This window comes from Hyperoodon ampullatus, assembly GCF_949752795.1.
Source record: "Hyperoodon ampullatus genome assembly, chromosome: 3".
NCBI lineage: Eukaryota > Metazoa > Chordata > Mammalia > Artiodactyla > Ziphiidae > Hyperoodon > Hyperoodon ampullatus.
The window spans coordinates 23,711,910-23,725,112 of NC_136916.1; the positions used below are offsets into that span (position 1 = coordinate 23,711,910).

At 38.3% G+C, this 13,203-nt stretch overlaps 1 protein-coding gene across 1 annotated transcript in view; it reads right to left on the bottom strand.

Moving 5' to 3' along the window:
- TAF3 (TATA-box binding protein associated factor 3) overlaps positions 1-13,203 on the bottom strand; it is a 146,623-nt gene that overhangs the window by 17,661 nt on the left and 115,759 nt on the right. Inside the window, exon 3 of the mRNA XM_079701278.1 lies at positions 8,340-8,422. Coding sequence (XP_079557404.1) covers positions 8,340-8,422 — 83 coding nt within the window. The remainder of the gene's footprint in view (positions 1-8,339; positions 8,423-13,203) is intronic.

Sequence of the window (13,203 nt, forward strand, 5' to 3'; positions counted from 1 at the left end):
TCATAAAGGGCTTGGTGGGAGCAACGGTATCTGAAAAGCAGGAAGGATGAAGTCACAGGCCTGCAGCACCGCCTTGGGACACATTTAATCATCTTAATGAGAAGCTTCAGAAAAGTCTCCAGGGCAGAAACCAGAGCATAGGGAGTTTAGGAATAAAACTGGAAAAAAAAATTGGAAGAAAGTACATACAAGGAATATGCTTTGAGAAGCAAGAATGAGAAGAGGAAGTTACATGGCCTTTCCCTCATCTAGAGGGGGAGGCTGGTGAAGGTGGGAAGGTTTAGGATGGTAGAACCCAAGGCTGAAGGGAAGATACCAGAAGGAAGGAGAGAAAGATACAGAGGAGAAGAGATAAGGAAGGGAAAGAACTTCCGGGGTTGGGGTGGGGAGGGAGGGCGGGGTCAGGAAAGGTGGGGATGGAGAAGGAGCTGGTCCTGAAGATCAGGAGGGATGCTGGGCTCCTTGCTGGACCCTGGAGGACAAGCCATGAGGACAGATGCAGCTCTGGAACCCAGAAGAGTAAATCCAAATGGGGTAACGTGGCTAGTCAGTCCCTACGGTGATGTGTCCCTCAACCCAACCCATGTGTTCAGACTACGGCAGCCACATTTGAAAAAGGTTGCAATATTCTAAATGAGCGGTTCCCAACCTTTTTGGCACCAGGGACTGGTTTCGTGGAAGACAATTTTTCCACAGACAGGGGGTGGGGGGCAAGTGGGGGGGGTTGGTTCAAGCGATGGGGGTGGCAGATGGGGCTTCACTTGCTCACCCGCCGCTCACCTCCTGCTGTGCGGCCCAGCTCCTAACAGACCATGGACTGGTACCGGTCCGCGGCCTGGGGGTTGGGGACCCCTGTTCTAAATCAGAGGTCGGGCAGTGACACAAATTTCCATCTCACGAGCTACGAAGGCTGGAGTGGCAACAGGAAGGAAGAAGCATCACACTACGCCTCTAAAGTCTCTATGTAAGTATGTTAATGTTATAGCCCCTAAAAAGACAGGGAACAACAGAATGCAAAGAATTTAAATTTTCTATGTTGCTGTCAGTAATAGTACGAGTGTTCTCATCAGTAGGTATACATTCTCTTTAAACACTAGAAGTGTGAGTAGTTTGATCTTTAGGGGAAATTATAGTCAGATAGTATCCAAAAGGTTACCATGATATAGCTAAATTACCTCTGCCTGTCACAGGTTGAAGAACATTTAAATTCTGGAAGTCCGCATCAGCTTTGTCTAGATAACAAATCTTAAGTACCTTCCTATATTCACTCAATTAGTGATTTTGGGCCTTGATAACACTGCAGGGAGAAACTTTCCAACTATCATTCAAATCATATCTAAAAAGGTGGTCATAAATATTTTAAAACCTAAGTGAACTAATAAGACCTAGACCCATTAAGGATAAGATCTTTTACAACAAATTAAATAAAACAATTTATTGAAGTCTGGACTCAAGATAAGCTAGATTTACTAGCTGACCTTTTATTCATTTAAAGAACAAAATTAGCTCTAATTGCATTAGAATGGAATCCAGTAAATTTTCCCCAGTCTCGTAATGTGGCATCCATGTAAGGACTGCTGTAATTGTTTACAAGTAAGATGGAAATGCTTTGATTATAATCTTTCCAGTTGTTTTACTGGGTAGTAAAAACATTTCCCAAAACCTAAAGCCAGTTTTTCTGACAGCATACTATTTTCTTCTCTTTAATATACTGCATCTTTGGTGTTAATCAACAAACTATCATGTGCCAGAGGAAGAAATTAAACTGGGGGATTCCATCATAACTTTAGCTCAGTAAAAATGAGAGAGTGATATACGGAGGTTAAGATATCCTAGTCTGGAAAAATCAGAAAAGGGCTGAAGATCCGAGCAAGAAAAATTTGAACCACCTGCTTCCTCTTGGAATTATAACTGAGATATATGGGTTTGGGTCTGTTGAATTTATAAGTATAAAAGTTAGCAAGAATAATGTATACCACCCACAATTTGTGTTCTCATTGTTCAGCTGCTAGGAAGTTTCATTTGTAATGTTATCATCTTTCACTAGCATTAAAAATAAGTCACTTGCCATAAATTTTAAATACAGTCACTCAAGATTTTTATTCTTATTTGTTTATTTATTTATTTTTTTGGGGGGGGGGTCACTGTTCTTTTTTTTTTTTTTCGGTACGCGGTCCTCTCACTGTTGTGGCCTCTCCCGTTGCGGAGCACAGGCTCCGGACGCGCAGGCTCAGCGGCCATGGCTCACGGGCCCAGCCGCTCCACGGCATGTGGGATCTTCCCGGACCGGGGCACGAACCCGTGTCCCCTGCATTGGCAGGCGGACTCTCAACCACTGCGCCACCAGGGAAGCCCTGGGTCACTGTTCTTGTTAGTTAGCTTCTAATATAGGCAAAATAACCTATGAAATGTTTCAGTATCAGTGGCAAGTTAACCAGGGCAAAACAAAACTATCAACACTTTTCAATCTCTCTCTCTCTCTCTTTTTTTTTTTTTTTAAATCAAAGCAGACAGTTTTATCGGAAGGGAAACAAATTAAAAATAGAACAAAAGGCCTTCCAAATCTGACAGGATGATGGTCTGAAATGTTCTTAATCTTTATTTCTAAAGGATCTTTTTTTTTTTTTTTTTTTTTTTTTTTTTTTTTTCTGTGGTACGCGGGCTTCTCACTGCTGTGGCCTCTCCCGTTGCGGAGCACAGGCTCCGGATGCGCAGGCTCAGCGGCCTTGGCGCACGGACCCAGCCGCTCCGCGGCATGTGGGATCCTCCCGGACCGGGGCACGAACCCGTGTCCCCTGCATCGGCAGGCGGACTCTCAACCACTGCGCCACCAGGGAAGCCCTAAAGGATCTTTTTTTTAACCAATAAGCTTCCTTGCTCTGCCTCCTCAGTATACTTTTATAAAAATATGAATCTGATTGCCTTTCCCTAAATAAATAAAAACATATCAATTGTTTTTGCCGGCCCCTCATCCCTTATTCTGGTAGGAGAGTCCTTCTTTCCTTCTGGAACCTAACATTTCCCCTTCTAACAGGGCTCTCCCCCCTCCCACTGGGGCTGGTTCCTGGATGGGAGCCCACAGCAGATGCTGTGAAAGGGGGGGCGGGCAGTTCAGCCTGTGAGCACTAAGAACCACACCAGCCAAGAGCAATTTGCACCATCTTTGCCACCACACAGAGGTTAGAGGGAGAAAAAGAAAGTGAACAGAGTCTTAACGACACTTTTTGAATCCTTGTTACCACTTTGCCTAAAGCCAGTTTCTTTGAGCTAGTTTGATTAGGGTTTCTGCTACTTGCAACCAACAGTCCTGACTAATACAAAGAGAAAGTGAGTGTTTCAACTAGGGAAGGGAAGACTCCTTACAGAGGCACCTTCACTGAGTGTGCGTCTATGTCACATCCTTGGATCAGGGGTTGGTGTAAGAAACAGTCAAATAAAAAAAAAGTGTTCTTGCCATCTGGTTCCTTATGGAAATAAAATTTCAAATTTAGTGTCTTCAAAAACTTTGTCTCTCCTGAGATACTAAGAGGTACCTTCCTTTTTAAAACTGCATTTCACTCTGCACTTATTGCTAGGAAGCCATAATCATATTTGATGTGCAGTCATTTGCTTCTTTTTCCTCTCCTTGGCCTTGGTTTCCTAGTATTTTCTAGTATCTTTATGATCTCTCTTTAAGTCACCCTTAAATTTGTTTAGACTGGAAAAAAAATCTACATATGAATAAACGACATTTTAAGTGTAGGAAAAAATGTAGAAAGTGAGATAAAAATCATTTGCTATTATTTTTCTAAAGAACTTGTCACTAAAACACCACTATACACATTTCACCTATTATATGTCTTTCAGTGAAATCGGGCTACATAAAAATATAAAACTCTTACTTTCTTTAAAAATATTTTAAATGGTTATTTTTGTAATTGCCCATGGTTATCCTCTATTTCTGGCTGTCCTATCAAAAATAGTTAATCAGAAAAGTTTGGATCACAAAAAAGACAACAAATACCTGTACATATTTTACATTTTTAAAGGTTGAACATTATTTTTCAAGATTAGTGAGCAAAGTTTTAGCTCCCATTTTTATAGCATATATAAATAATTTAGAAATTACAAGTATTAAGAAGCCTCCTCCCAGGAATAAACTAAACTCTGTAAACCGCAATAAAAAAACGGAATTACTTACATGAAAAAAAAAGCGTCCAATTTTCAGCACCTCTGCTAAGAGAGGTCTGATTAATGAAAGAATTTCCTGAATTATAAAAAATACATAATACCATGAGTATTATAATACTCATAGCTGTGGTGATAAAATGTTAGCAGAAAGAAAACTGTAATTTCCAGCAGTAAAGTGGTCATTGAAAAATATCTCAGCATAATTTGCATATTTTGGGAAAAGGATTAAACTTGTGAAAGAGAATACTTATTGTGACCTCTCAGCCAAAAGAAAATTTAGGATTATTAATGATAATGATATTGTTTTCATGAAAGGTACCATAAATGATTCTGTGTCACTTGATCAAATACAGTATCTAACTGGAACAAAAACTGAGCCTTACTGGATTTTTGGAGGGGCCCAATTCATTACCCCCTCCCTGGTGAGCTCACTGAATAAGGGCAGCAATGTCCTGAGAGCAGGACCAGCTCCCAACTTCTCCAGTACAGTAACCCTACCGACCAGACCAAAGCTCCCTGGCGGGAGAGCCACTCCGCCCTCGGAAGAGCCAAGGAACAGATGGAGAAAAGGACAGAGCTGCCTCCCCAGTGCCAGGGAGACGACAGCATTAAAGATACATTTGAGAAATGTGAGGGGGAAAGAATGCTTAACCCCCTAAGCACTACCATTATTCACCCCCAAATCTTTACAAACCTTGAGCTTTTTTCTTAATACTTTACCAATACCTAAAGTTATCTTTTTTAATGAGAAGCTCCTTTAACAGAATTTTGAGCTTTATAAATATAACCACACATTTAATGTTCTGCCACGTCTTTCCCAACAATCCTATCTAAACAGTCCCACCCCTAAGGTACTCCCTTCCTCACGTTACTCTGCTCTATTTATATCCTTCATAGAAATAAATAAATGAACAAATGCCGAAAGTTAGCCCAATTTTCCTACACTTGCTCAAAATAAAGGGATGGTAAAACTGGGATAACAAATAACATGGCAACTGTGCTGCCATGTGCCCATCCCACAGTGGACATTACACGCACTGTACTCTCTGCCACCAAGTCCAGTGGGACCTCAAAATCCTGATCAATATGGCTCCAGGTGCTGCTCCTGGGCAAGCTGAAACCTACCTGCTTTCTCAGCATCAAGGCAAAACTTGACTGTTGGGCCACACTCAGTTATTTAATGATTTATTTGAATGTGTTGTTTCTCCCCATTCATATCACCCCCACAAACTACGGATGTTGAGATTGTAACTTCAGGGTTAGTATTTTAGTTTCATCTTCAATACAGACTAACAAGAACTCTGGGTCCCCATTACTGGGAGACCTATTAAAGGAATTTGAGGTCCTTGTAAAGTCGCCCTGAGTTTTAACACTATCAGAAGGAGGCACTGGACTGACCATAGACCCTTTAGAATCCAGTTTCCAGGCATGTTAAATGAAGGGGAAAACAAGGGCCCTCTGTCTGGCTTCAAGGGACAATAATAGAGAATAGAGGAAATAATCTAACCTCAAAGTACCTTCCTGGATCACGGGTCAAAGGCATAATTTCTTTATAAGATTTAGAAACTAAATATTGTCTTAAAGATCTTCCAACGAGGGTGTATAATTTGAACCCTGTAAAGCTTTTTCTTTTTCCTGTAGTTTCAAAAGACTCTATTCTCTGCCTGTTCTTTAGCAGTAAACAACCCCTCCCCCTAGACTATTCAAACTCCTCCATTTGAATGCTAGTCTGCTCATTAATTCCACTTCAAAAGAGCATCACTACAACCCGCCCCCCCCACCCTCGGCTATATACAAACTAAGTAAAGGCACATTTATATGAATCTACCATCTCTTTTCCATTATTACTGCCAAGGAATAAGCCACGTATCCTTATGCTATGACAATAAAAGATTACTTTTAATTTCATATAATTTTTATGTTCATAAAATGTTACCTATCCTTCTTTTAATTTTTTTTCAACCATTCTTGGCTTGTGAGTCATAAAAAACCGACAGTGGGATGGACTGGCCCATGGCCATAGTTTGCTGACCCCTGATTTAGATTTAAAACAAAAAACCAGAAAACAAGTTAAAAAAAAACAAACCTTACTCATTAACTTATATTTTATATAAAATCCTATTGCTATGTGACTTGGGCCTCTTTTTCTCTCTCTTCTTAAGTTTAAAATGTAATATATTTCACTTAAGTTATTCCTTTGTTCATTATAAGTATTTCCTTGTGTCTCACTTTGGTCAAGTGATTAATTATTCATATGATATGGGAGTTATTTACCTAAATGTCAGAAAGTTTACATGTTACATAAAGTTATACTTTCAAGGACAATTTGTCTAGAATGTCTGGGTACTATAATTTCCGTAATACTGAACATTTTGTTCCAGAGTCATAGGATCTATTTCTCACATCTTCCAATATCTTAGGTATATGAGTGATTTATCGAGAGGAAAAGAAATTACTCAACAGAATAACTGAAAGATGCTTAAGGGTAGATGAGATGAATATTATTATCAGTGCCTTTTTACAAACCTTATTTCTCTAAAGGAATAAGCAAGCCAAACTTCCATGTGAAAGGAAAGATGAAGTAATGGTGAGTTATGAGAAAACTGGAATAAATATGAACGGGTAGGAGAAAAGTAGTTGTCGAATGATAAATAAGAACATCTTCCCTTTAGAGTAGTGAACCCAAGTACAGGATTTCCAAGGAGATGGTAGGTACAGTTATTTTGGTTGGGTCTCTTTGTTAACTAGCCCTCTGTCCTCTGATGGCTGAGGGAGAAGGATGTTACTAAAATTTCTGTAGGTAGGATAGAGGGCACCAGCACCAATATTTGGTCTAAAAAGAGCTCAATCTACAGTATTTTTGTTATGTTTTCTAAGCTTGTCAGCAATACTACTGCCTACTGTCTAGGTCTCTACTGGCACAACCAAAATGAGTAACGTGGAAATTACACAGATAATTTAGGTAAGAAAAGCACAAACTATTCAGATTTTCTTCTTTCAATATTCAGAAGAATATACACTCTCCTAGAAGGCCATGTTTGCCCTACACCACCACTCATCAGAATGACGCTGGGATTTTTCGTTGTATTACACTTAGAACTAACAGAAGTAGCGACTGCATAAAATACACGCTACACACAAACTTTAAGATGGAACGAACCATGAGAATGTAAAGCAAATTTCCTGTTGTCTACTCTACCTACTAAGTAAATAAGTTCATGGCTACTACTTTCATTTTTATAGCTAAAAACTGAATGAAAGTTAAATGCCTTGTAAGCCTATTTTCTACATAATATTTGATTGTTTGCAATATAAACTAATCCATTTTCAGGCTTACTGGTAAAAAGTAAGGTTGTAAACTTGTACTTTGAGCTTGTAAAATTCATTTAAATGATGTATAATATGATTTTTAGAAGAATGATTTTCAACATGATTTACAAAAAAAAAAAATCAGTGCTTCATTACCCTACTAGGATTATATAATAGCACTTAGGCCTTAATTCATACCCTCAAAATGAATAAAAGAAACATAGCCAACTAATTTACTTTGAAGAAGGGTGGGTGGATGTGATGATTCCGTGAAAATTAAGAAAATAAACAGTAAACATGGGGTTTACATTTCCAGTTCTCTCTTAAAAAAAAAAAAAAAGAGCAGACAATTCAGACTTCAGTTGTTACTATTATATACTGTTTCACCAAGCCTTTGGCAGTATCCTTGTTTTATATGCACAGAATAAAACCATGTGCCATCTGAGCAAGAAAAGAATCTTCATTCTTTGTCCTGGTGACAGAGAATACACACTTGAAAAGGTTTAACATTATATCCACCTGGGCATAACATGGTAGTCAGTCCATTCAATACATAGTTTCTTAATTTTTCAGATAACCAGAGCCTTACAAACTATGCAGAAACAATGTCTTGTGCTAGTCTTTACAAAAGAGAAAAAGTGCCAGAAAAAAAAAAAACAAAGAAACAAAGGATCCTATATGTTGAACAAAACAATAAGCATTAACTCTGAGGAAGAAACCAATAAAAATTTGAAAATGAAGACTTCTCAAAATACAGCTTGACCCTACTACATATTCACACTGGGAAAAGGTCTATAAGGAAAGAGTAGTGAAGGTTAAGTTCCATCTATTGCACTCTAACTGGAAACGTCTGTACTTACATTTTGTCTTGGCCAGCTCCAACTCTGAGAGTCAATCTGGGGATCACTGGGCTTGGGGCTGGGACCACTGGCTCCACTTTTATCTGTTGAAGATATTATGTTAGAGTCAAATACATTTTTTTCAACTAAAGTACCTCTTCCCTTTTCTCCTACTTCCTCATCTCCACAAACTTGATAAGCCTTTAAGTTTCAAATGTGCCTAAAATGCTAGATGTAAAGATAAACTGGGCTATTTTGTTTTCGTTTCCCAACAACTGAAGGCTACCAGGCAACATGGGAAATTCCATAAACTTTAAACACTTTAGTAAATATGGGAGTTATTTCTGCATTTTCTTAGTTTTGACTAATTTCTTGTATTTTATTGTTAGAATTTTTAAACAGAAACTGTTACCTGGGTCATTCAGTGGAACGTTTAAGTAACTGCCAGACTTAACAAAAACAGAAAAAAATGCAGTCATAGCTTCACTATAAGATAAAATGAATCTATTTACGGGTCTTGAAAAACATTAAACTCATCTCATGTTTACAGTGTCATAAAAGAAAACCAACACACCAAGTGTAATTACAGCACTGAACTGTTCTATTTTTTGGCTAGCAGAAAAATGATCTAAAATATTGTACAAGACAAAACATATTTATTTAGAAAGAATTTATGGCAAAGGCAATAACTGCTGAATAAGTTCAAGATCTCACAAATATTTGAGCTAATAATCAGAAAGGGAATACACAAATTAAGTATGGTGTTAAAGGGATTCTCCACAACTTCTGGCTTGAAGATCCTATATAGAACAATTGACACTTTGAATGAAGAAAATGAACAAGAGATGTGCAGTTCAAATTATTATCTACATCAGAGTTTTCCGGCATTTTTGGTGGGATGGCTCCTTGGTGGTCCCAGGCACGGCCAGATGTTTAACATCCCTGGCTCGGGTACAACTACATGCCAGTAGGACACTGCTAGTCACTGTGACAACTAGTGAAAACCACTGATTTATATATTTCAAGCTCAAGAGTTAAATCATAACAGTGCAGTGGTTCTAAAGGGGAAGGAATTTATAACATAGTGCTCAGTATAGTATATCATATAATCAATATATTGCACATTGATCAAATCTATCATTTTTTTCATATGTTTTTACCTGCCCCCTTCTTGAGTTGTTGTTTTTTTTAATCCCACCGTCACATCAAGATCTATGACTTCGATCATTCTCTTGAACAGTGCATGGTACGCAGGAGGTACTCAACCAATGTCTGTTGAATGAACCACTTATCCTGCAAGCACCCTCAACTCCCTTGCCTCTCAGTCATTTCACCATTCATCCAGGACCAATCTAAAATCATTCTCTAGGGCACGGAGTAATTCCAAAGAAAATATTTAAAACTGTACAAACTTCTGCCATCAAAACTCCAATTTCATCTGTGCCTTTAATACTATCTGCTTATTTGGATCCCAGCTAAACTAGTTAAGAGCAGAGACCATGCCTGTTCTGTTTGTTGCTATTTCCCAGTGCCTATCGTAGGGTCTGACACATAAGTGCTTAAGATATATTTTAAAAATTAATCGGAAGCAATTATTTACAGCTTTTAAGACCCATCCCATGAGTTCCTTCCTCTTTTGCCCTTCAAACCCCACAGGAAAAAATACTGAGGCCACTAAGCAGAATTCCTTCAATTCCCTACAAACTTCTCTGTGCTCACAATTACACTAGAGTCCATCTCCTCCAGTCTTCGAAAGACTTCCTTATTTGTAGCATCTTCAACTTCTCAGTTCCACTCATTATTTTCATCTAGCTTTCAAATGTGCTCAACTCCATCCTTTAACAAACTTACCTCCCCTTCAACCTCTCGCTGACGACCTCTCACACTTTCTAGTCTTCACTTCATCGTCTGCATTTCTCCATTTCTCCTTCATTCCTCACCCAACTCCACTCTACTTTCTGGCCCAACCACGCCACTAAACCACTCCTTCTAGACACTCAATCTTTCCGAATGTCCCGTCTGTTTCTTCACTGAGGTCTTCATCACGCTCCTTCCCTGTCCCTAGCAAAGTCCTCTCCTCTTGTCATCCCATGCTTTCTCCACTGACCTCATCCATGTCCATGGTTTCAATCCTAAGCTGTTGTTTTTTTTTAACTTTTTTTTTTTTTTTGGCCATGCCACGTGGCTTGCGGGATCTTAGTTCCCCCACCAGGGATCGAAGCCAGGCCCCCTGCAGTGACAGCACCGAGTCCTAACCACTGGACTGTCAGGGAATTCCCTCAATCCTGTTTTCAATATGGCATGTCTTCAACATCTCCCTCTCTAGACCAGCACTGATTGGAACTAAGACCAAAACATAATGCTGCCCACTGAACATTTTCAGCTAAATATCCTATAAGGATTTCATCTCATTACATCTAAATCTTAACTTATCAACTCCCCCACGAAACCTGCTCCTCTAAATGGTCTCACTTTTGGCAGATGTCTCTCTTATTTGCCCAGTTCTTAGTCCAGTGGTTTTCCTCAAGGCCTCGGGGGTCAAGGGCCACTGGGGAGGGGGCAGAGCAAGACCCATGGAAAATTTTTGTGTCCACTTTCTCCTCTATTGTTTTTGAACACAGGGTTCTATATCTAAACAAATCTGAAAACCAGTGGTCTAGCCTATTTTGTAAACTACTAAGGCTTCTATATTTTTCTCACCATTCTGTGTTATCTGTGGGAAAATAAACAAATACATCCAAAACAAACATTTATGAAACACTTAATGTTTGCCAGGCATTGTGTTTGGCTATTTTCCAGATGTTCTCATTTAGGTTCTTTAACAAACCGGTTGGGGTATGGTTTCCATTTTACAGAGAAACTGATCATACAAGAAGCAACCATTTTTCCTTTCTTTCCTGTTTCTTTTTCCTTTTCTGTTTTCAGGTCACAAAAATAGCAAAACTAGGACTGAATACAACTTTTTTAAATTCAGAGAATGAAAAATTATATAAAGTTCCTATATTTCTTCAATTCTAAAGAATTTTAGGATCACACACTCCTAATTGACCTGAGTACTGGGAGTAATATTCCATGTTCCTTCAACCCACAATACTATTATTGAAGCACTTAAATAACACTTTCTTAAGCTTTATTAAAAAATAAAGCTCTTTGCCCTAACTTTCAAAAAATCTTCTTCACTATTATTATGCTTCACATTGTATTTTGGTCCATTGCTATTACCACACTACACAATAATTATAACTTAACCTGTACAGCACTTCACAAAGTGTGTCCTATACACATAATCCAATTTGATCTTCATAATTCTATAAGGTAGGTGTGGAAGCTATTATTACTCACATGTACTAAGGGCTCAGAAAGATTAAGTGGTTTGGCCAGTTACAAAGTTAGTAAGTAAATGATTGAAATCCAGTTCTCCTGGCACCAAATTCATCCTCTGTTCTACCATACTACTCGTGACTCTTTGCCAAACATTTCTGAGTCCTTTTTTCTGGTAATGCTGATGTCTTGCATGGAGCTATTTAGTTTCTTTGTCAATGTCTTTTATGATGAATGACATATACTTGTGAGATGTCTAGGGTACACTGTAAAATATATTTTTTTCTCTATGTTATTTACACCATGTAACAGGTGTAAACGGGACTGTCCCAGGCAAACCAGGACATATTGCAACACTACCTAAAAATAGTTAAATACTTTAATTTCATTCTTAAAGAAGTTAAAGCAGATTTAACTTAAAGGTAAAATTCAAGCAAGCATAGATAAAGACCAATAAGGATGCTAACAATGTAGATATAGAAAGTACAGTTTCCAAATAAAAATTTCTCACCAGACTTTTGTTTATGTTAACTTTATCTGAATGCCCACCCAAATAAAAACACAGGGATGTTTCCTACAATCATGAAATAATTTCTCATGTGTCCATCCCAGCAATCAACAAACTAAATGACAATGACTTCAATTACTTACCGCCATCTTTTAATGGCATGAAGCGAAAATCTGGGGGAAACACGAGCTTGTAAGGGTTAAAATAAAAGAACAGTACTTTAGAGCGATGCTGAGAATTGGGGCACGCAGAAGAGCATTTACAGTGGATTACTAAGCTTCCCAATTCACCAAAGAGGCAAAGTCCAGTAATATAAGACTCCTTTGTAGCTAACTAAAAATACATTGTCAGTGGATTTGTCCAGTTTTATGTATAAGCAATACTTCTTTCACCTGAACTAATACTAGTAGTCATATAAGCCCCTTATTGCCATGTGCTGCATTTTTTTTGCTAATCTTCAAGGATTTAGCTTCTTTGCCACATACCTCAGGGCACCAACTGATAAAGCTCTAACTCTCCATTTTTCCGGGACACCAGCAGTGCGGCCTTGCAAAAAATGAAAATCGCTCAAGAGATTTAAAGGGGAAATTTATTTTTAAAATCCTGACTTGAAGCAAAGAGGTGGATTTTTAAAAAGCTTATCTATAAGGAATCAGTTTAAATTTAAATTCTATCTTGGAACTCTTTCATGCATTCCAGCTTTAAAGTTTATCTTCTGACAGGGACTTTCTGCAAAGGTAATGGGCAGCTTTGTCAATATAATCTGGCCAAGTTTTACTTTCTATTTTTTTAAATGTTAAACTTCTTTCATTAAAAAAAAAAAAACAAAAACAAAACCTATGTATGTGTGCTAGGTAGGGTGGCAGCAAGTTCAGCCAGCACTAGTTCAGATGTCTATCTATGCTAATATGTCAGAAAAACACCCAGAAATACTACTGGTGAAAAGCTGAATTTAAAAACCGAATATTTTAGATGCTGAACTATGACAAATGGTAACCATCCTGTTGTCTTTCTTAACGATGAAAGTCTGTGCATTATTTCCATTCAGAAACATAG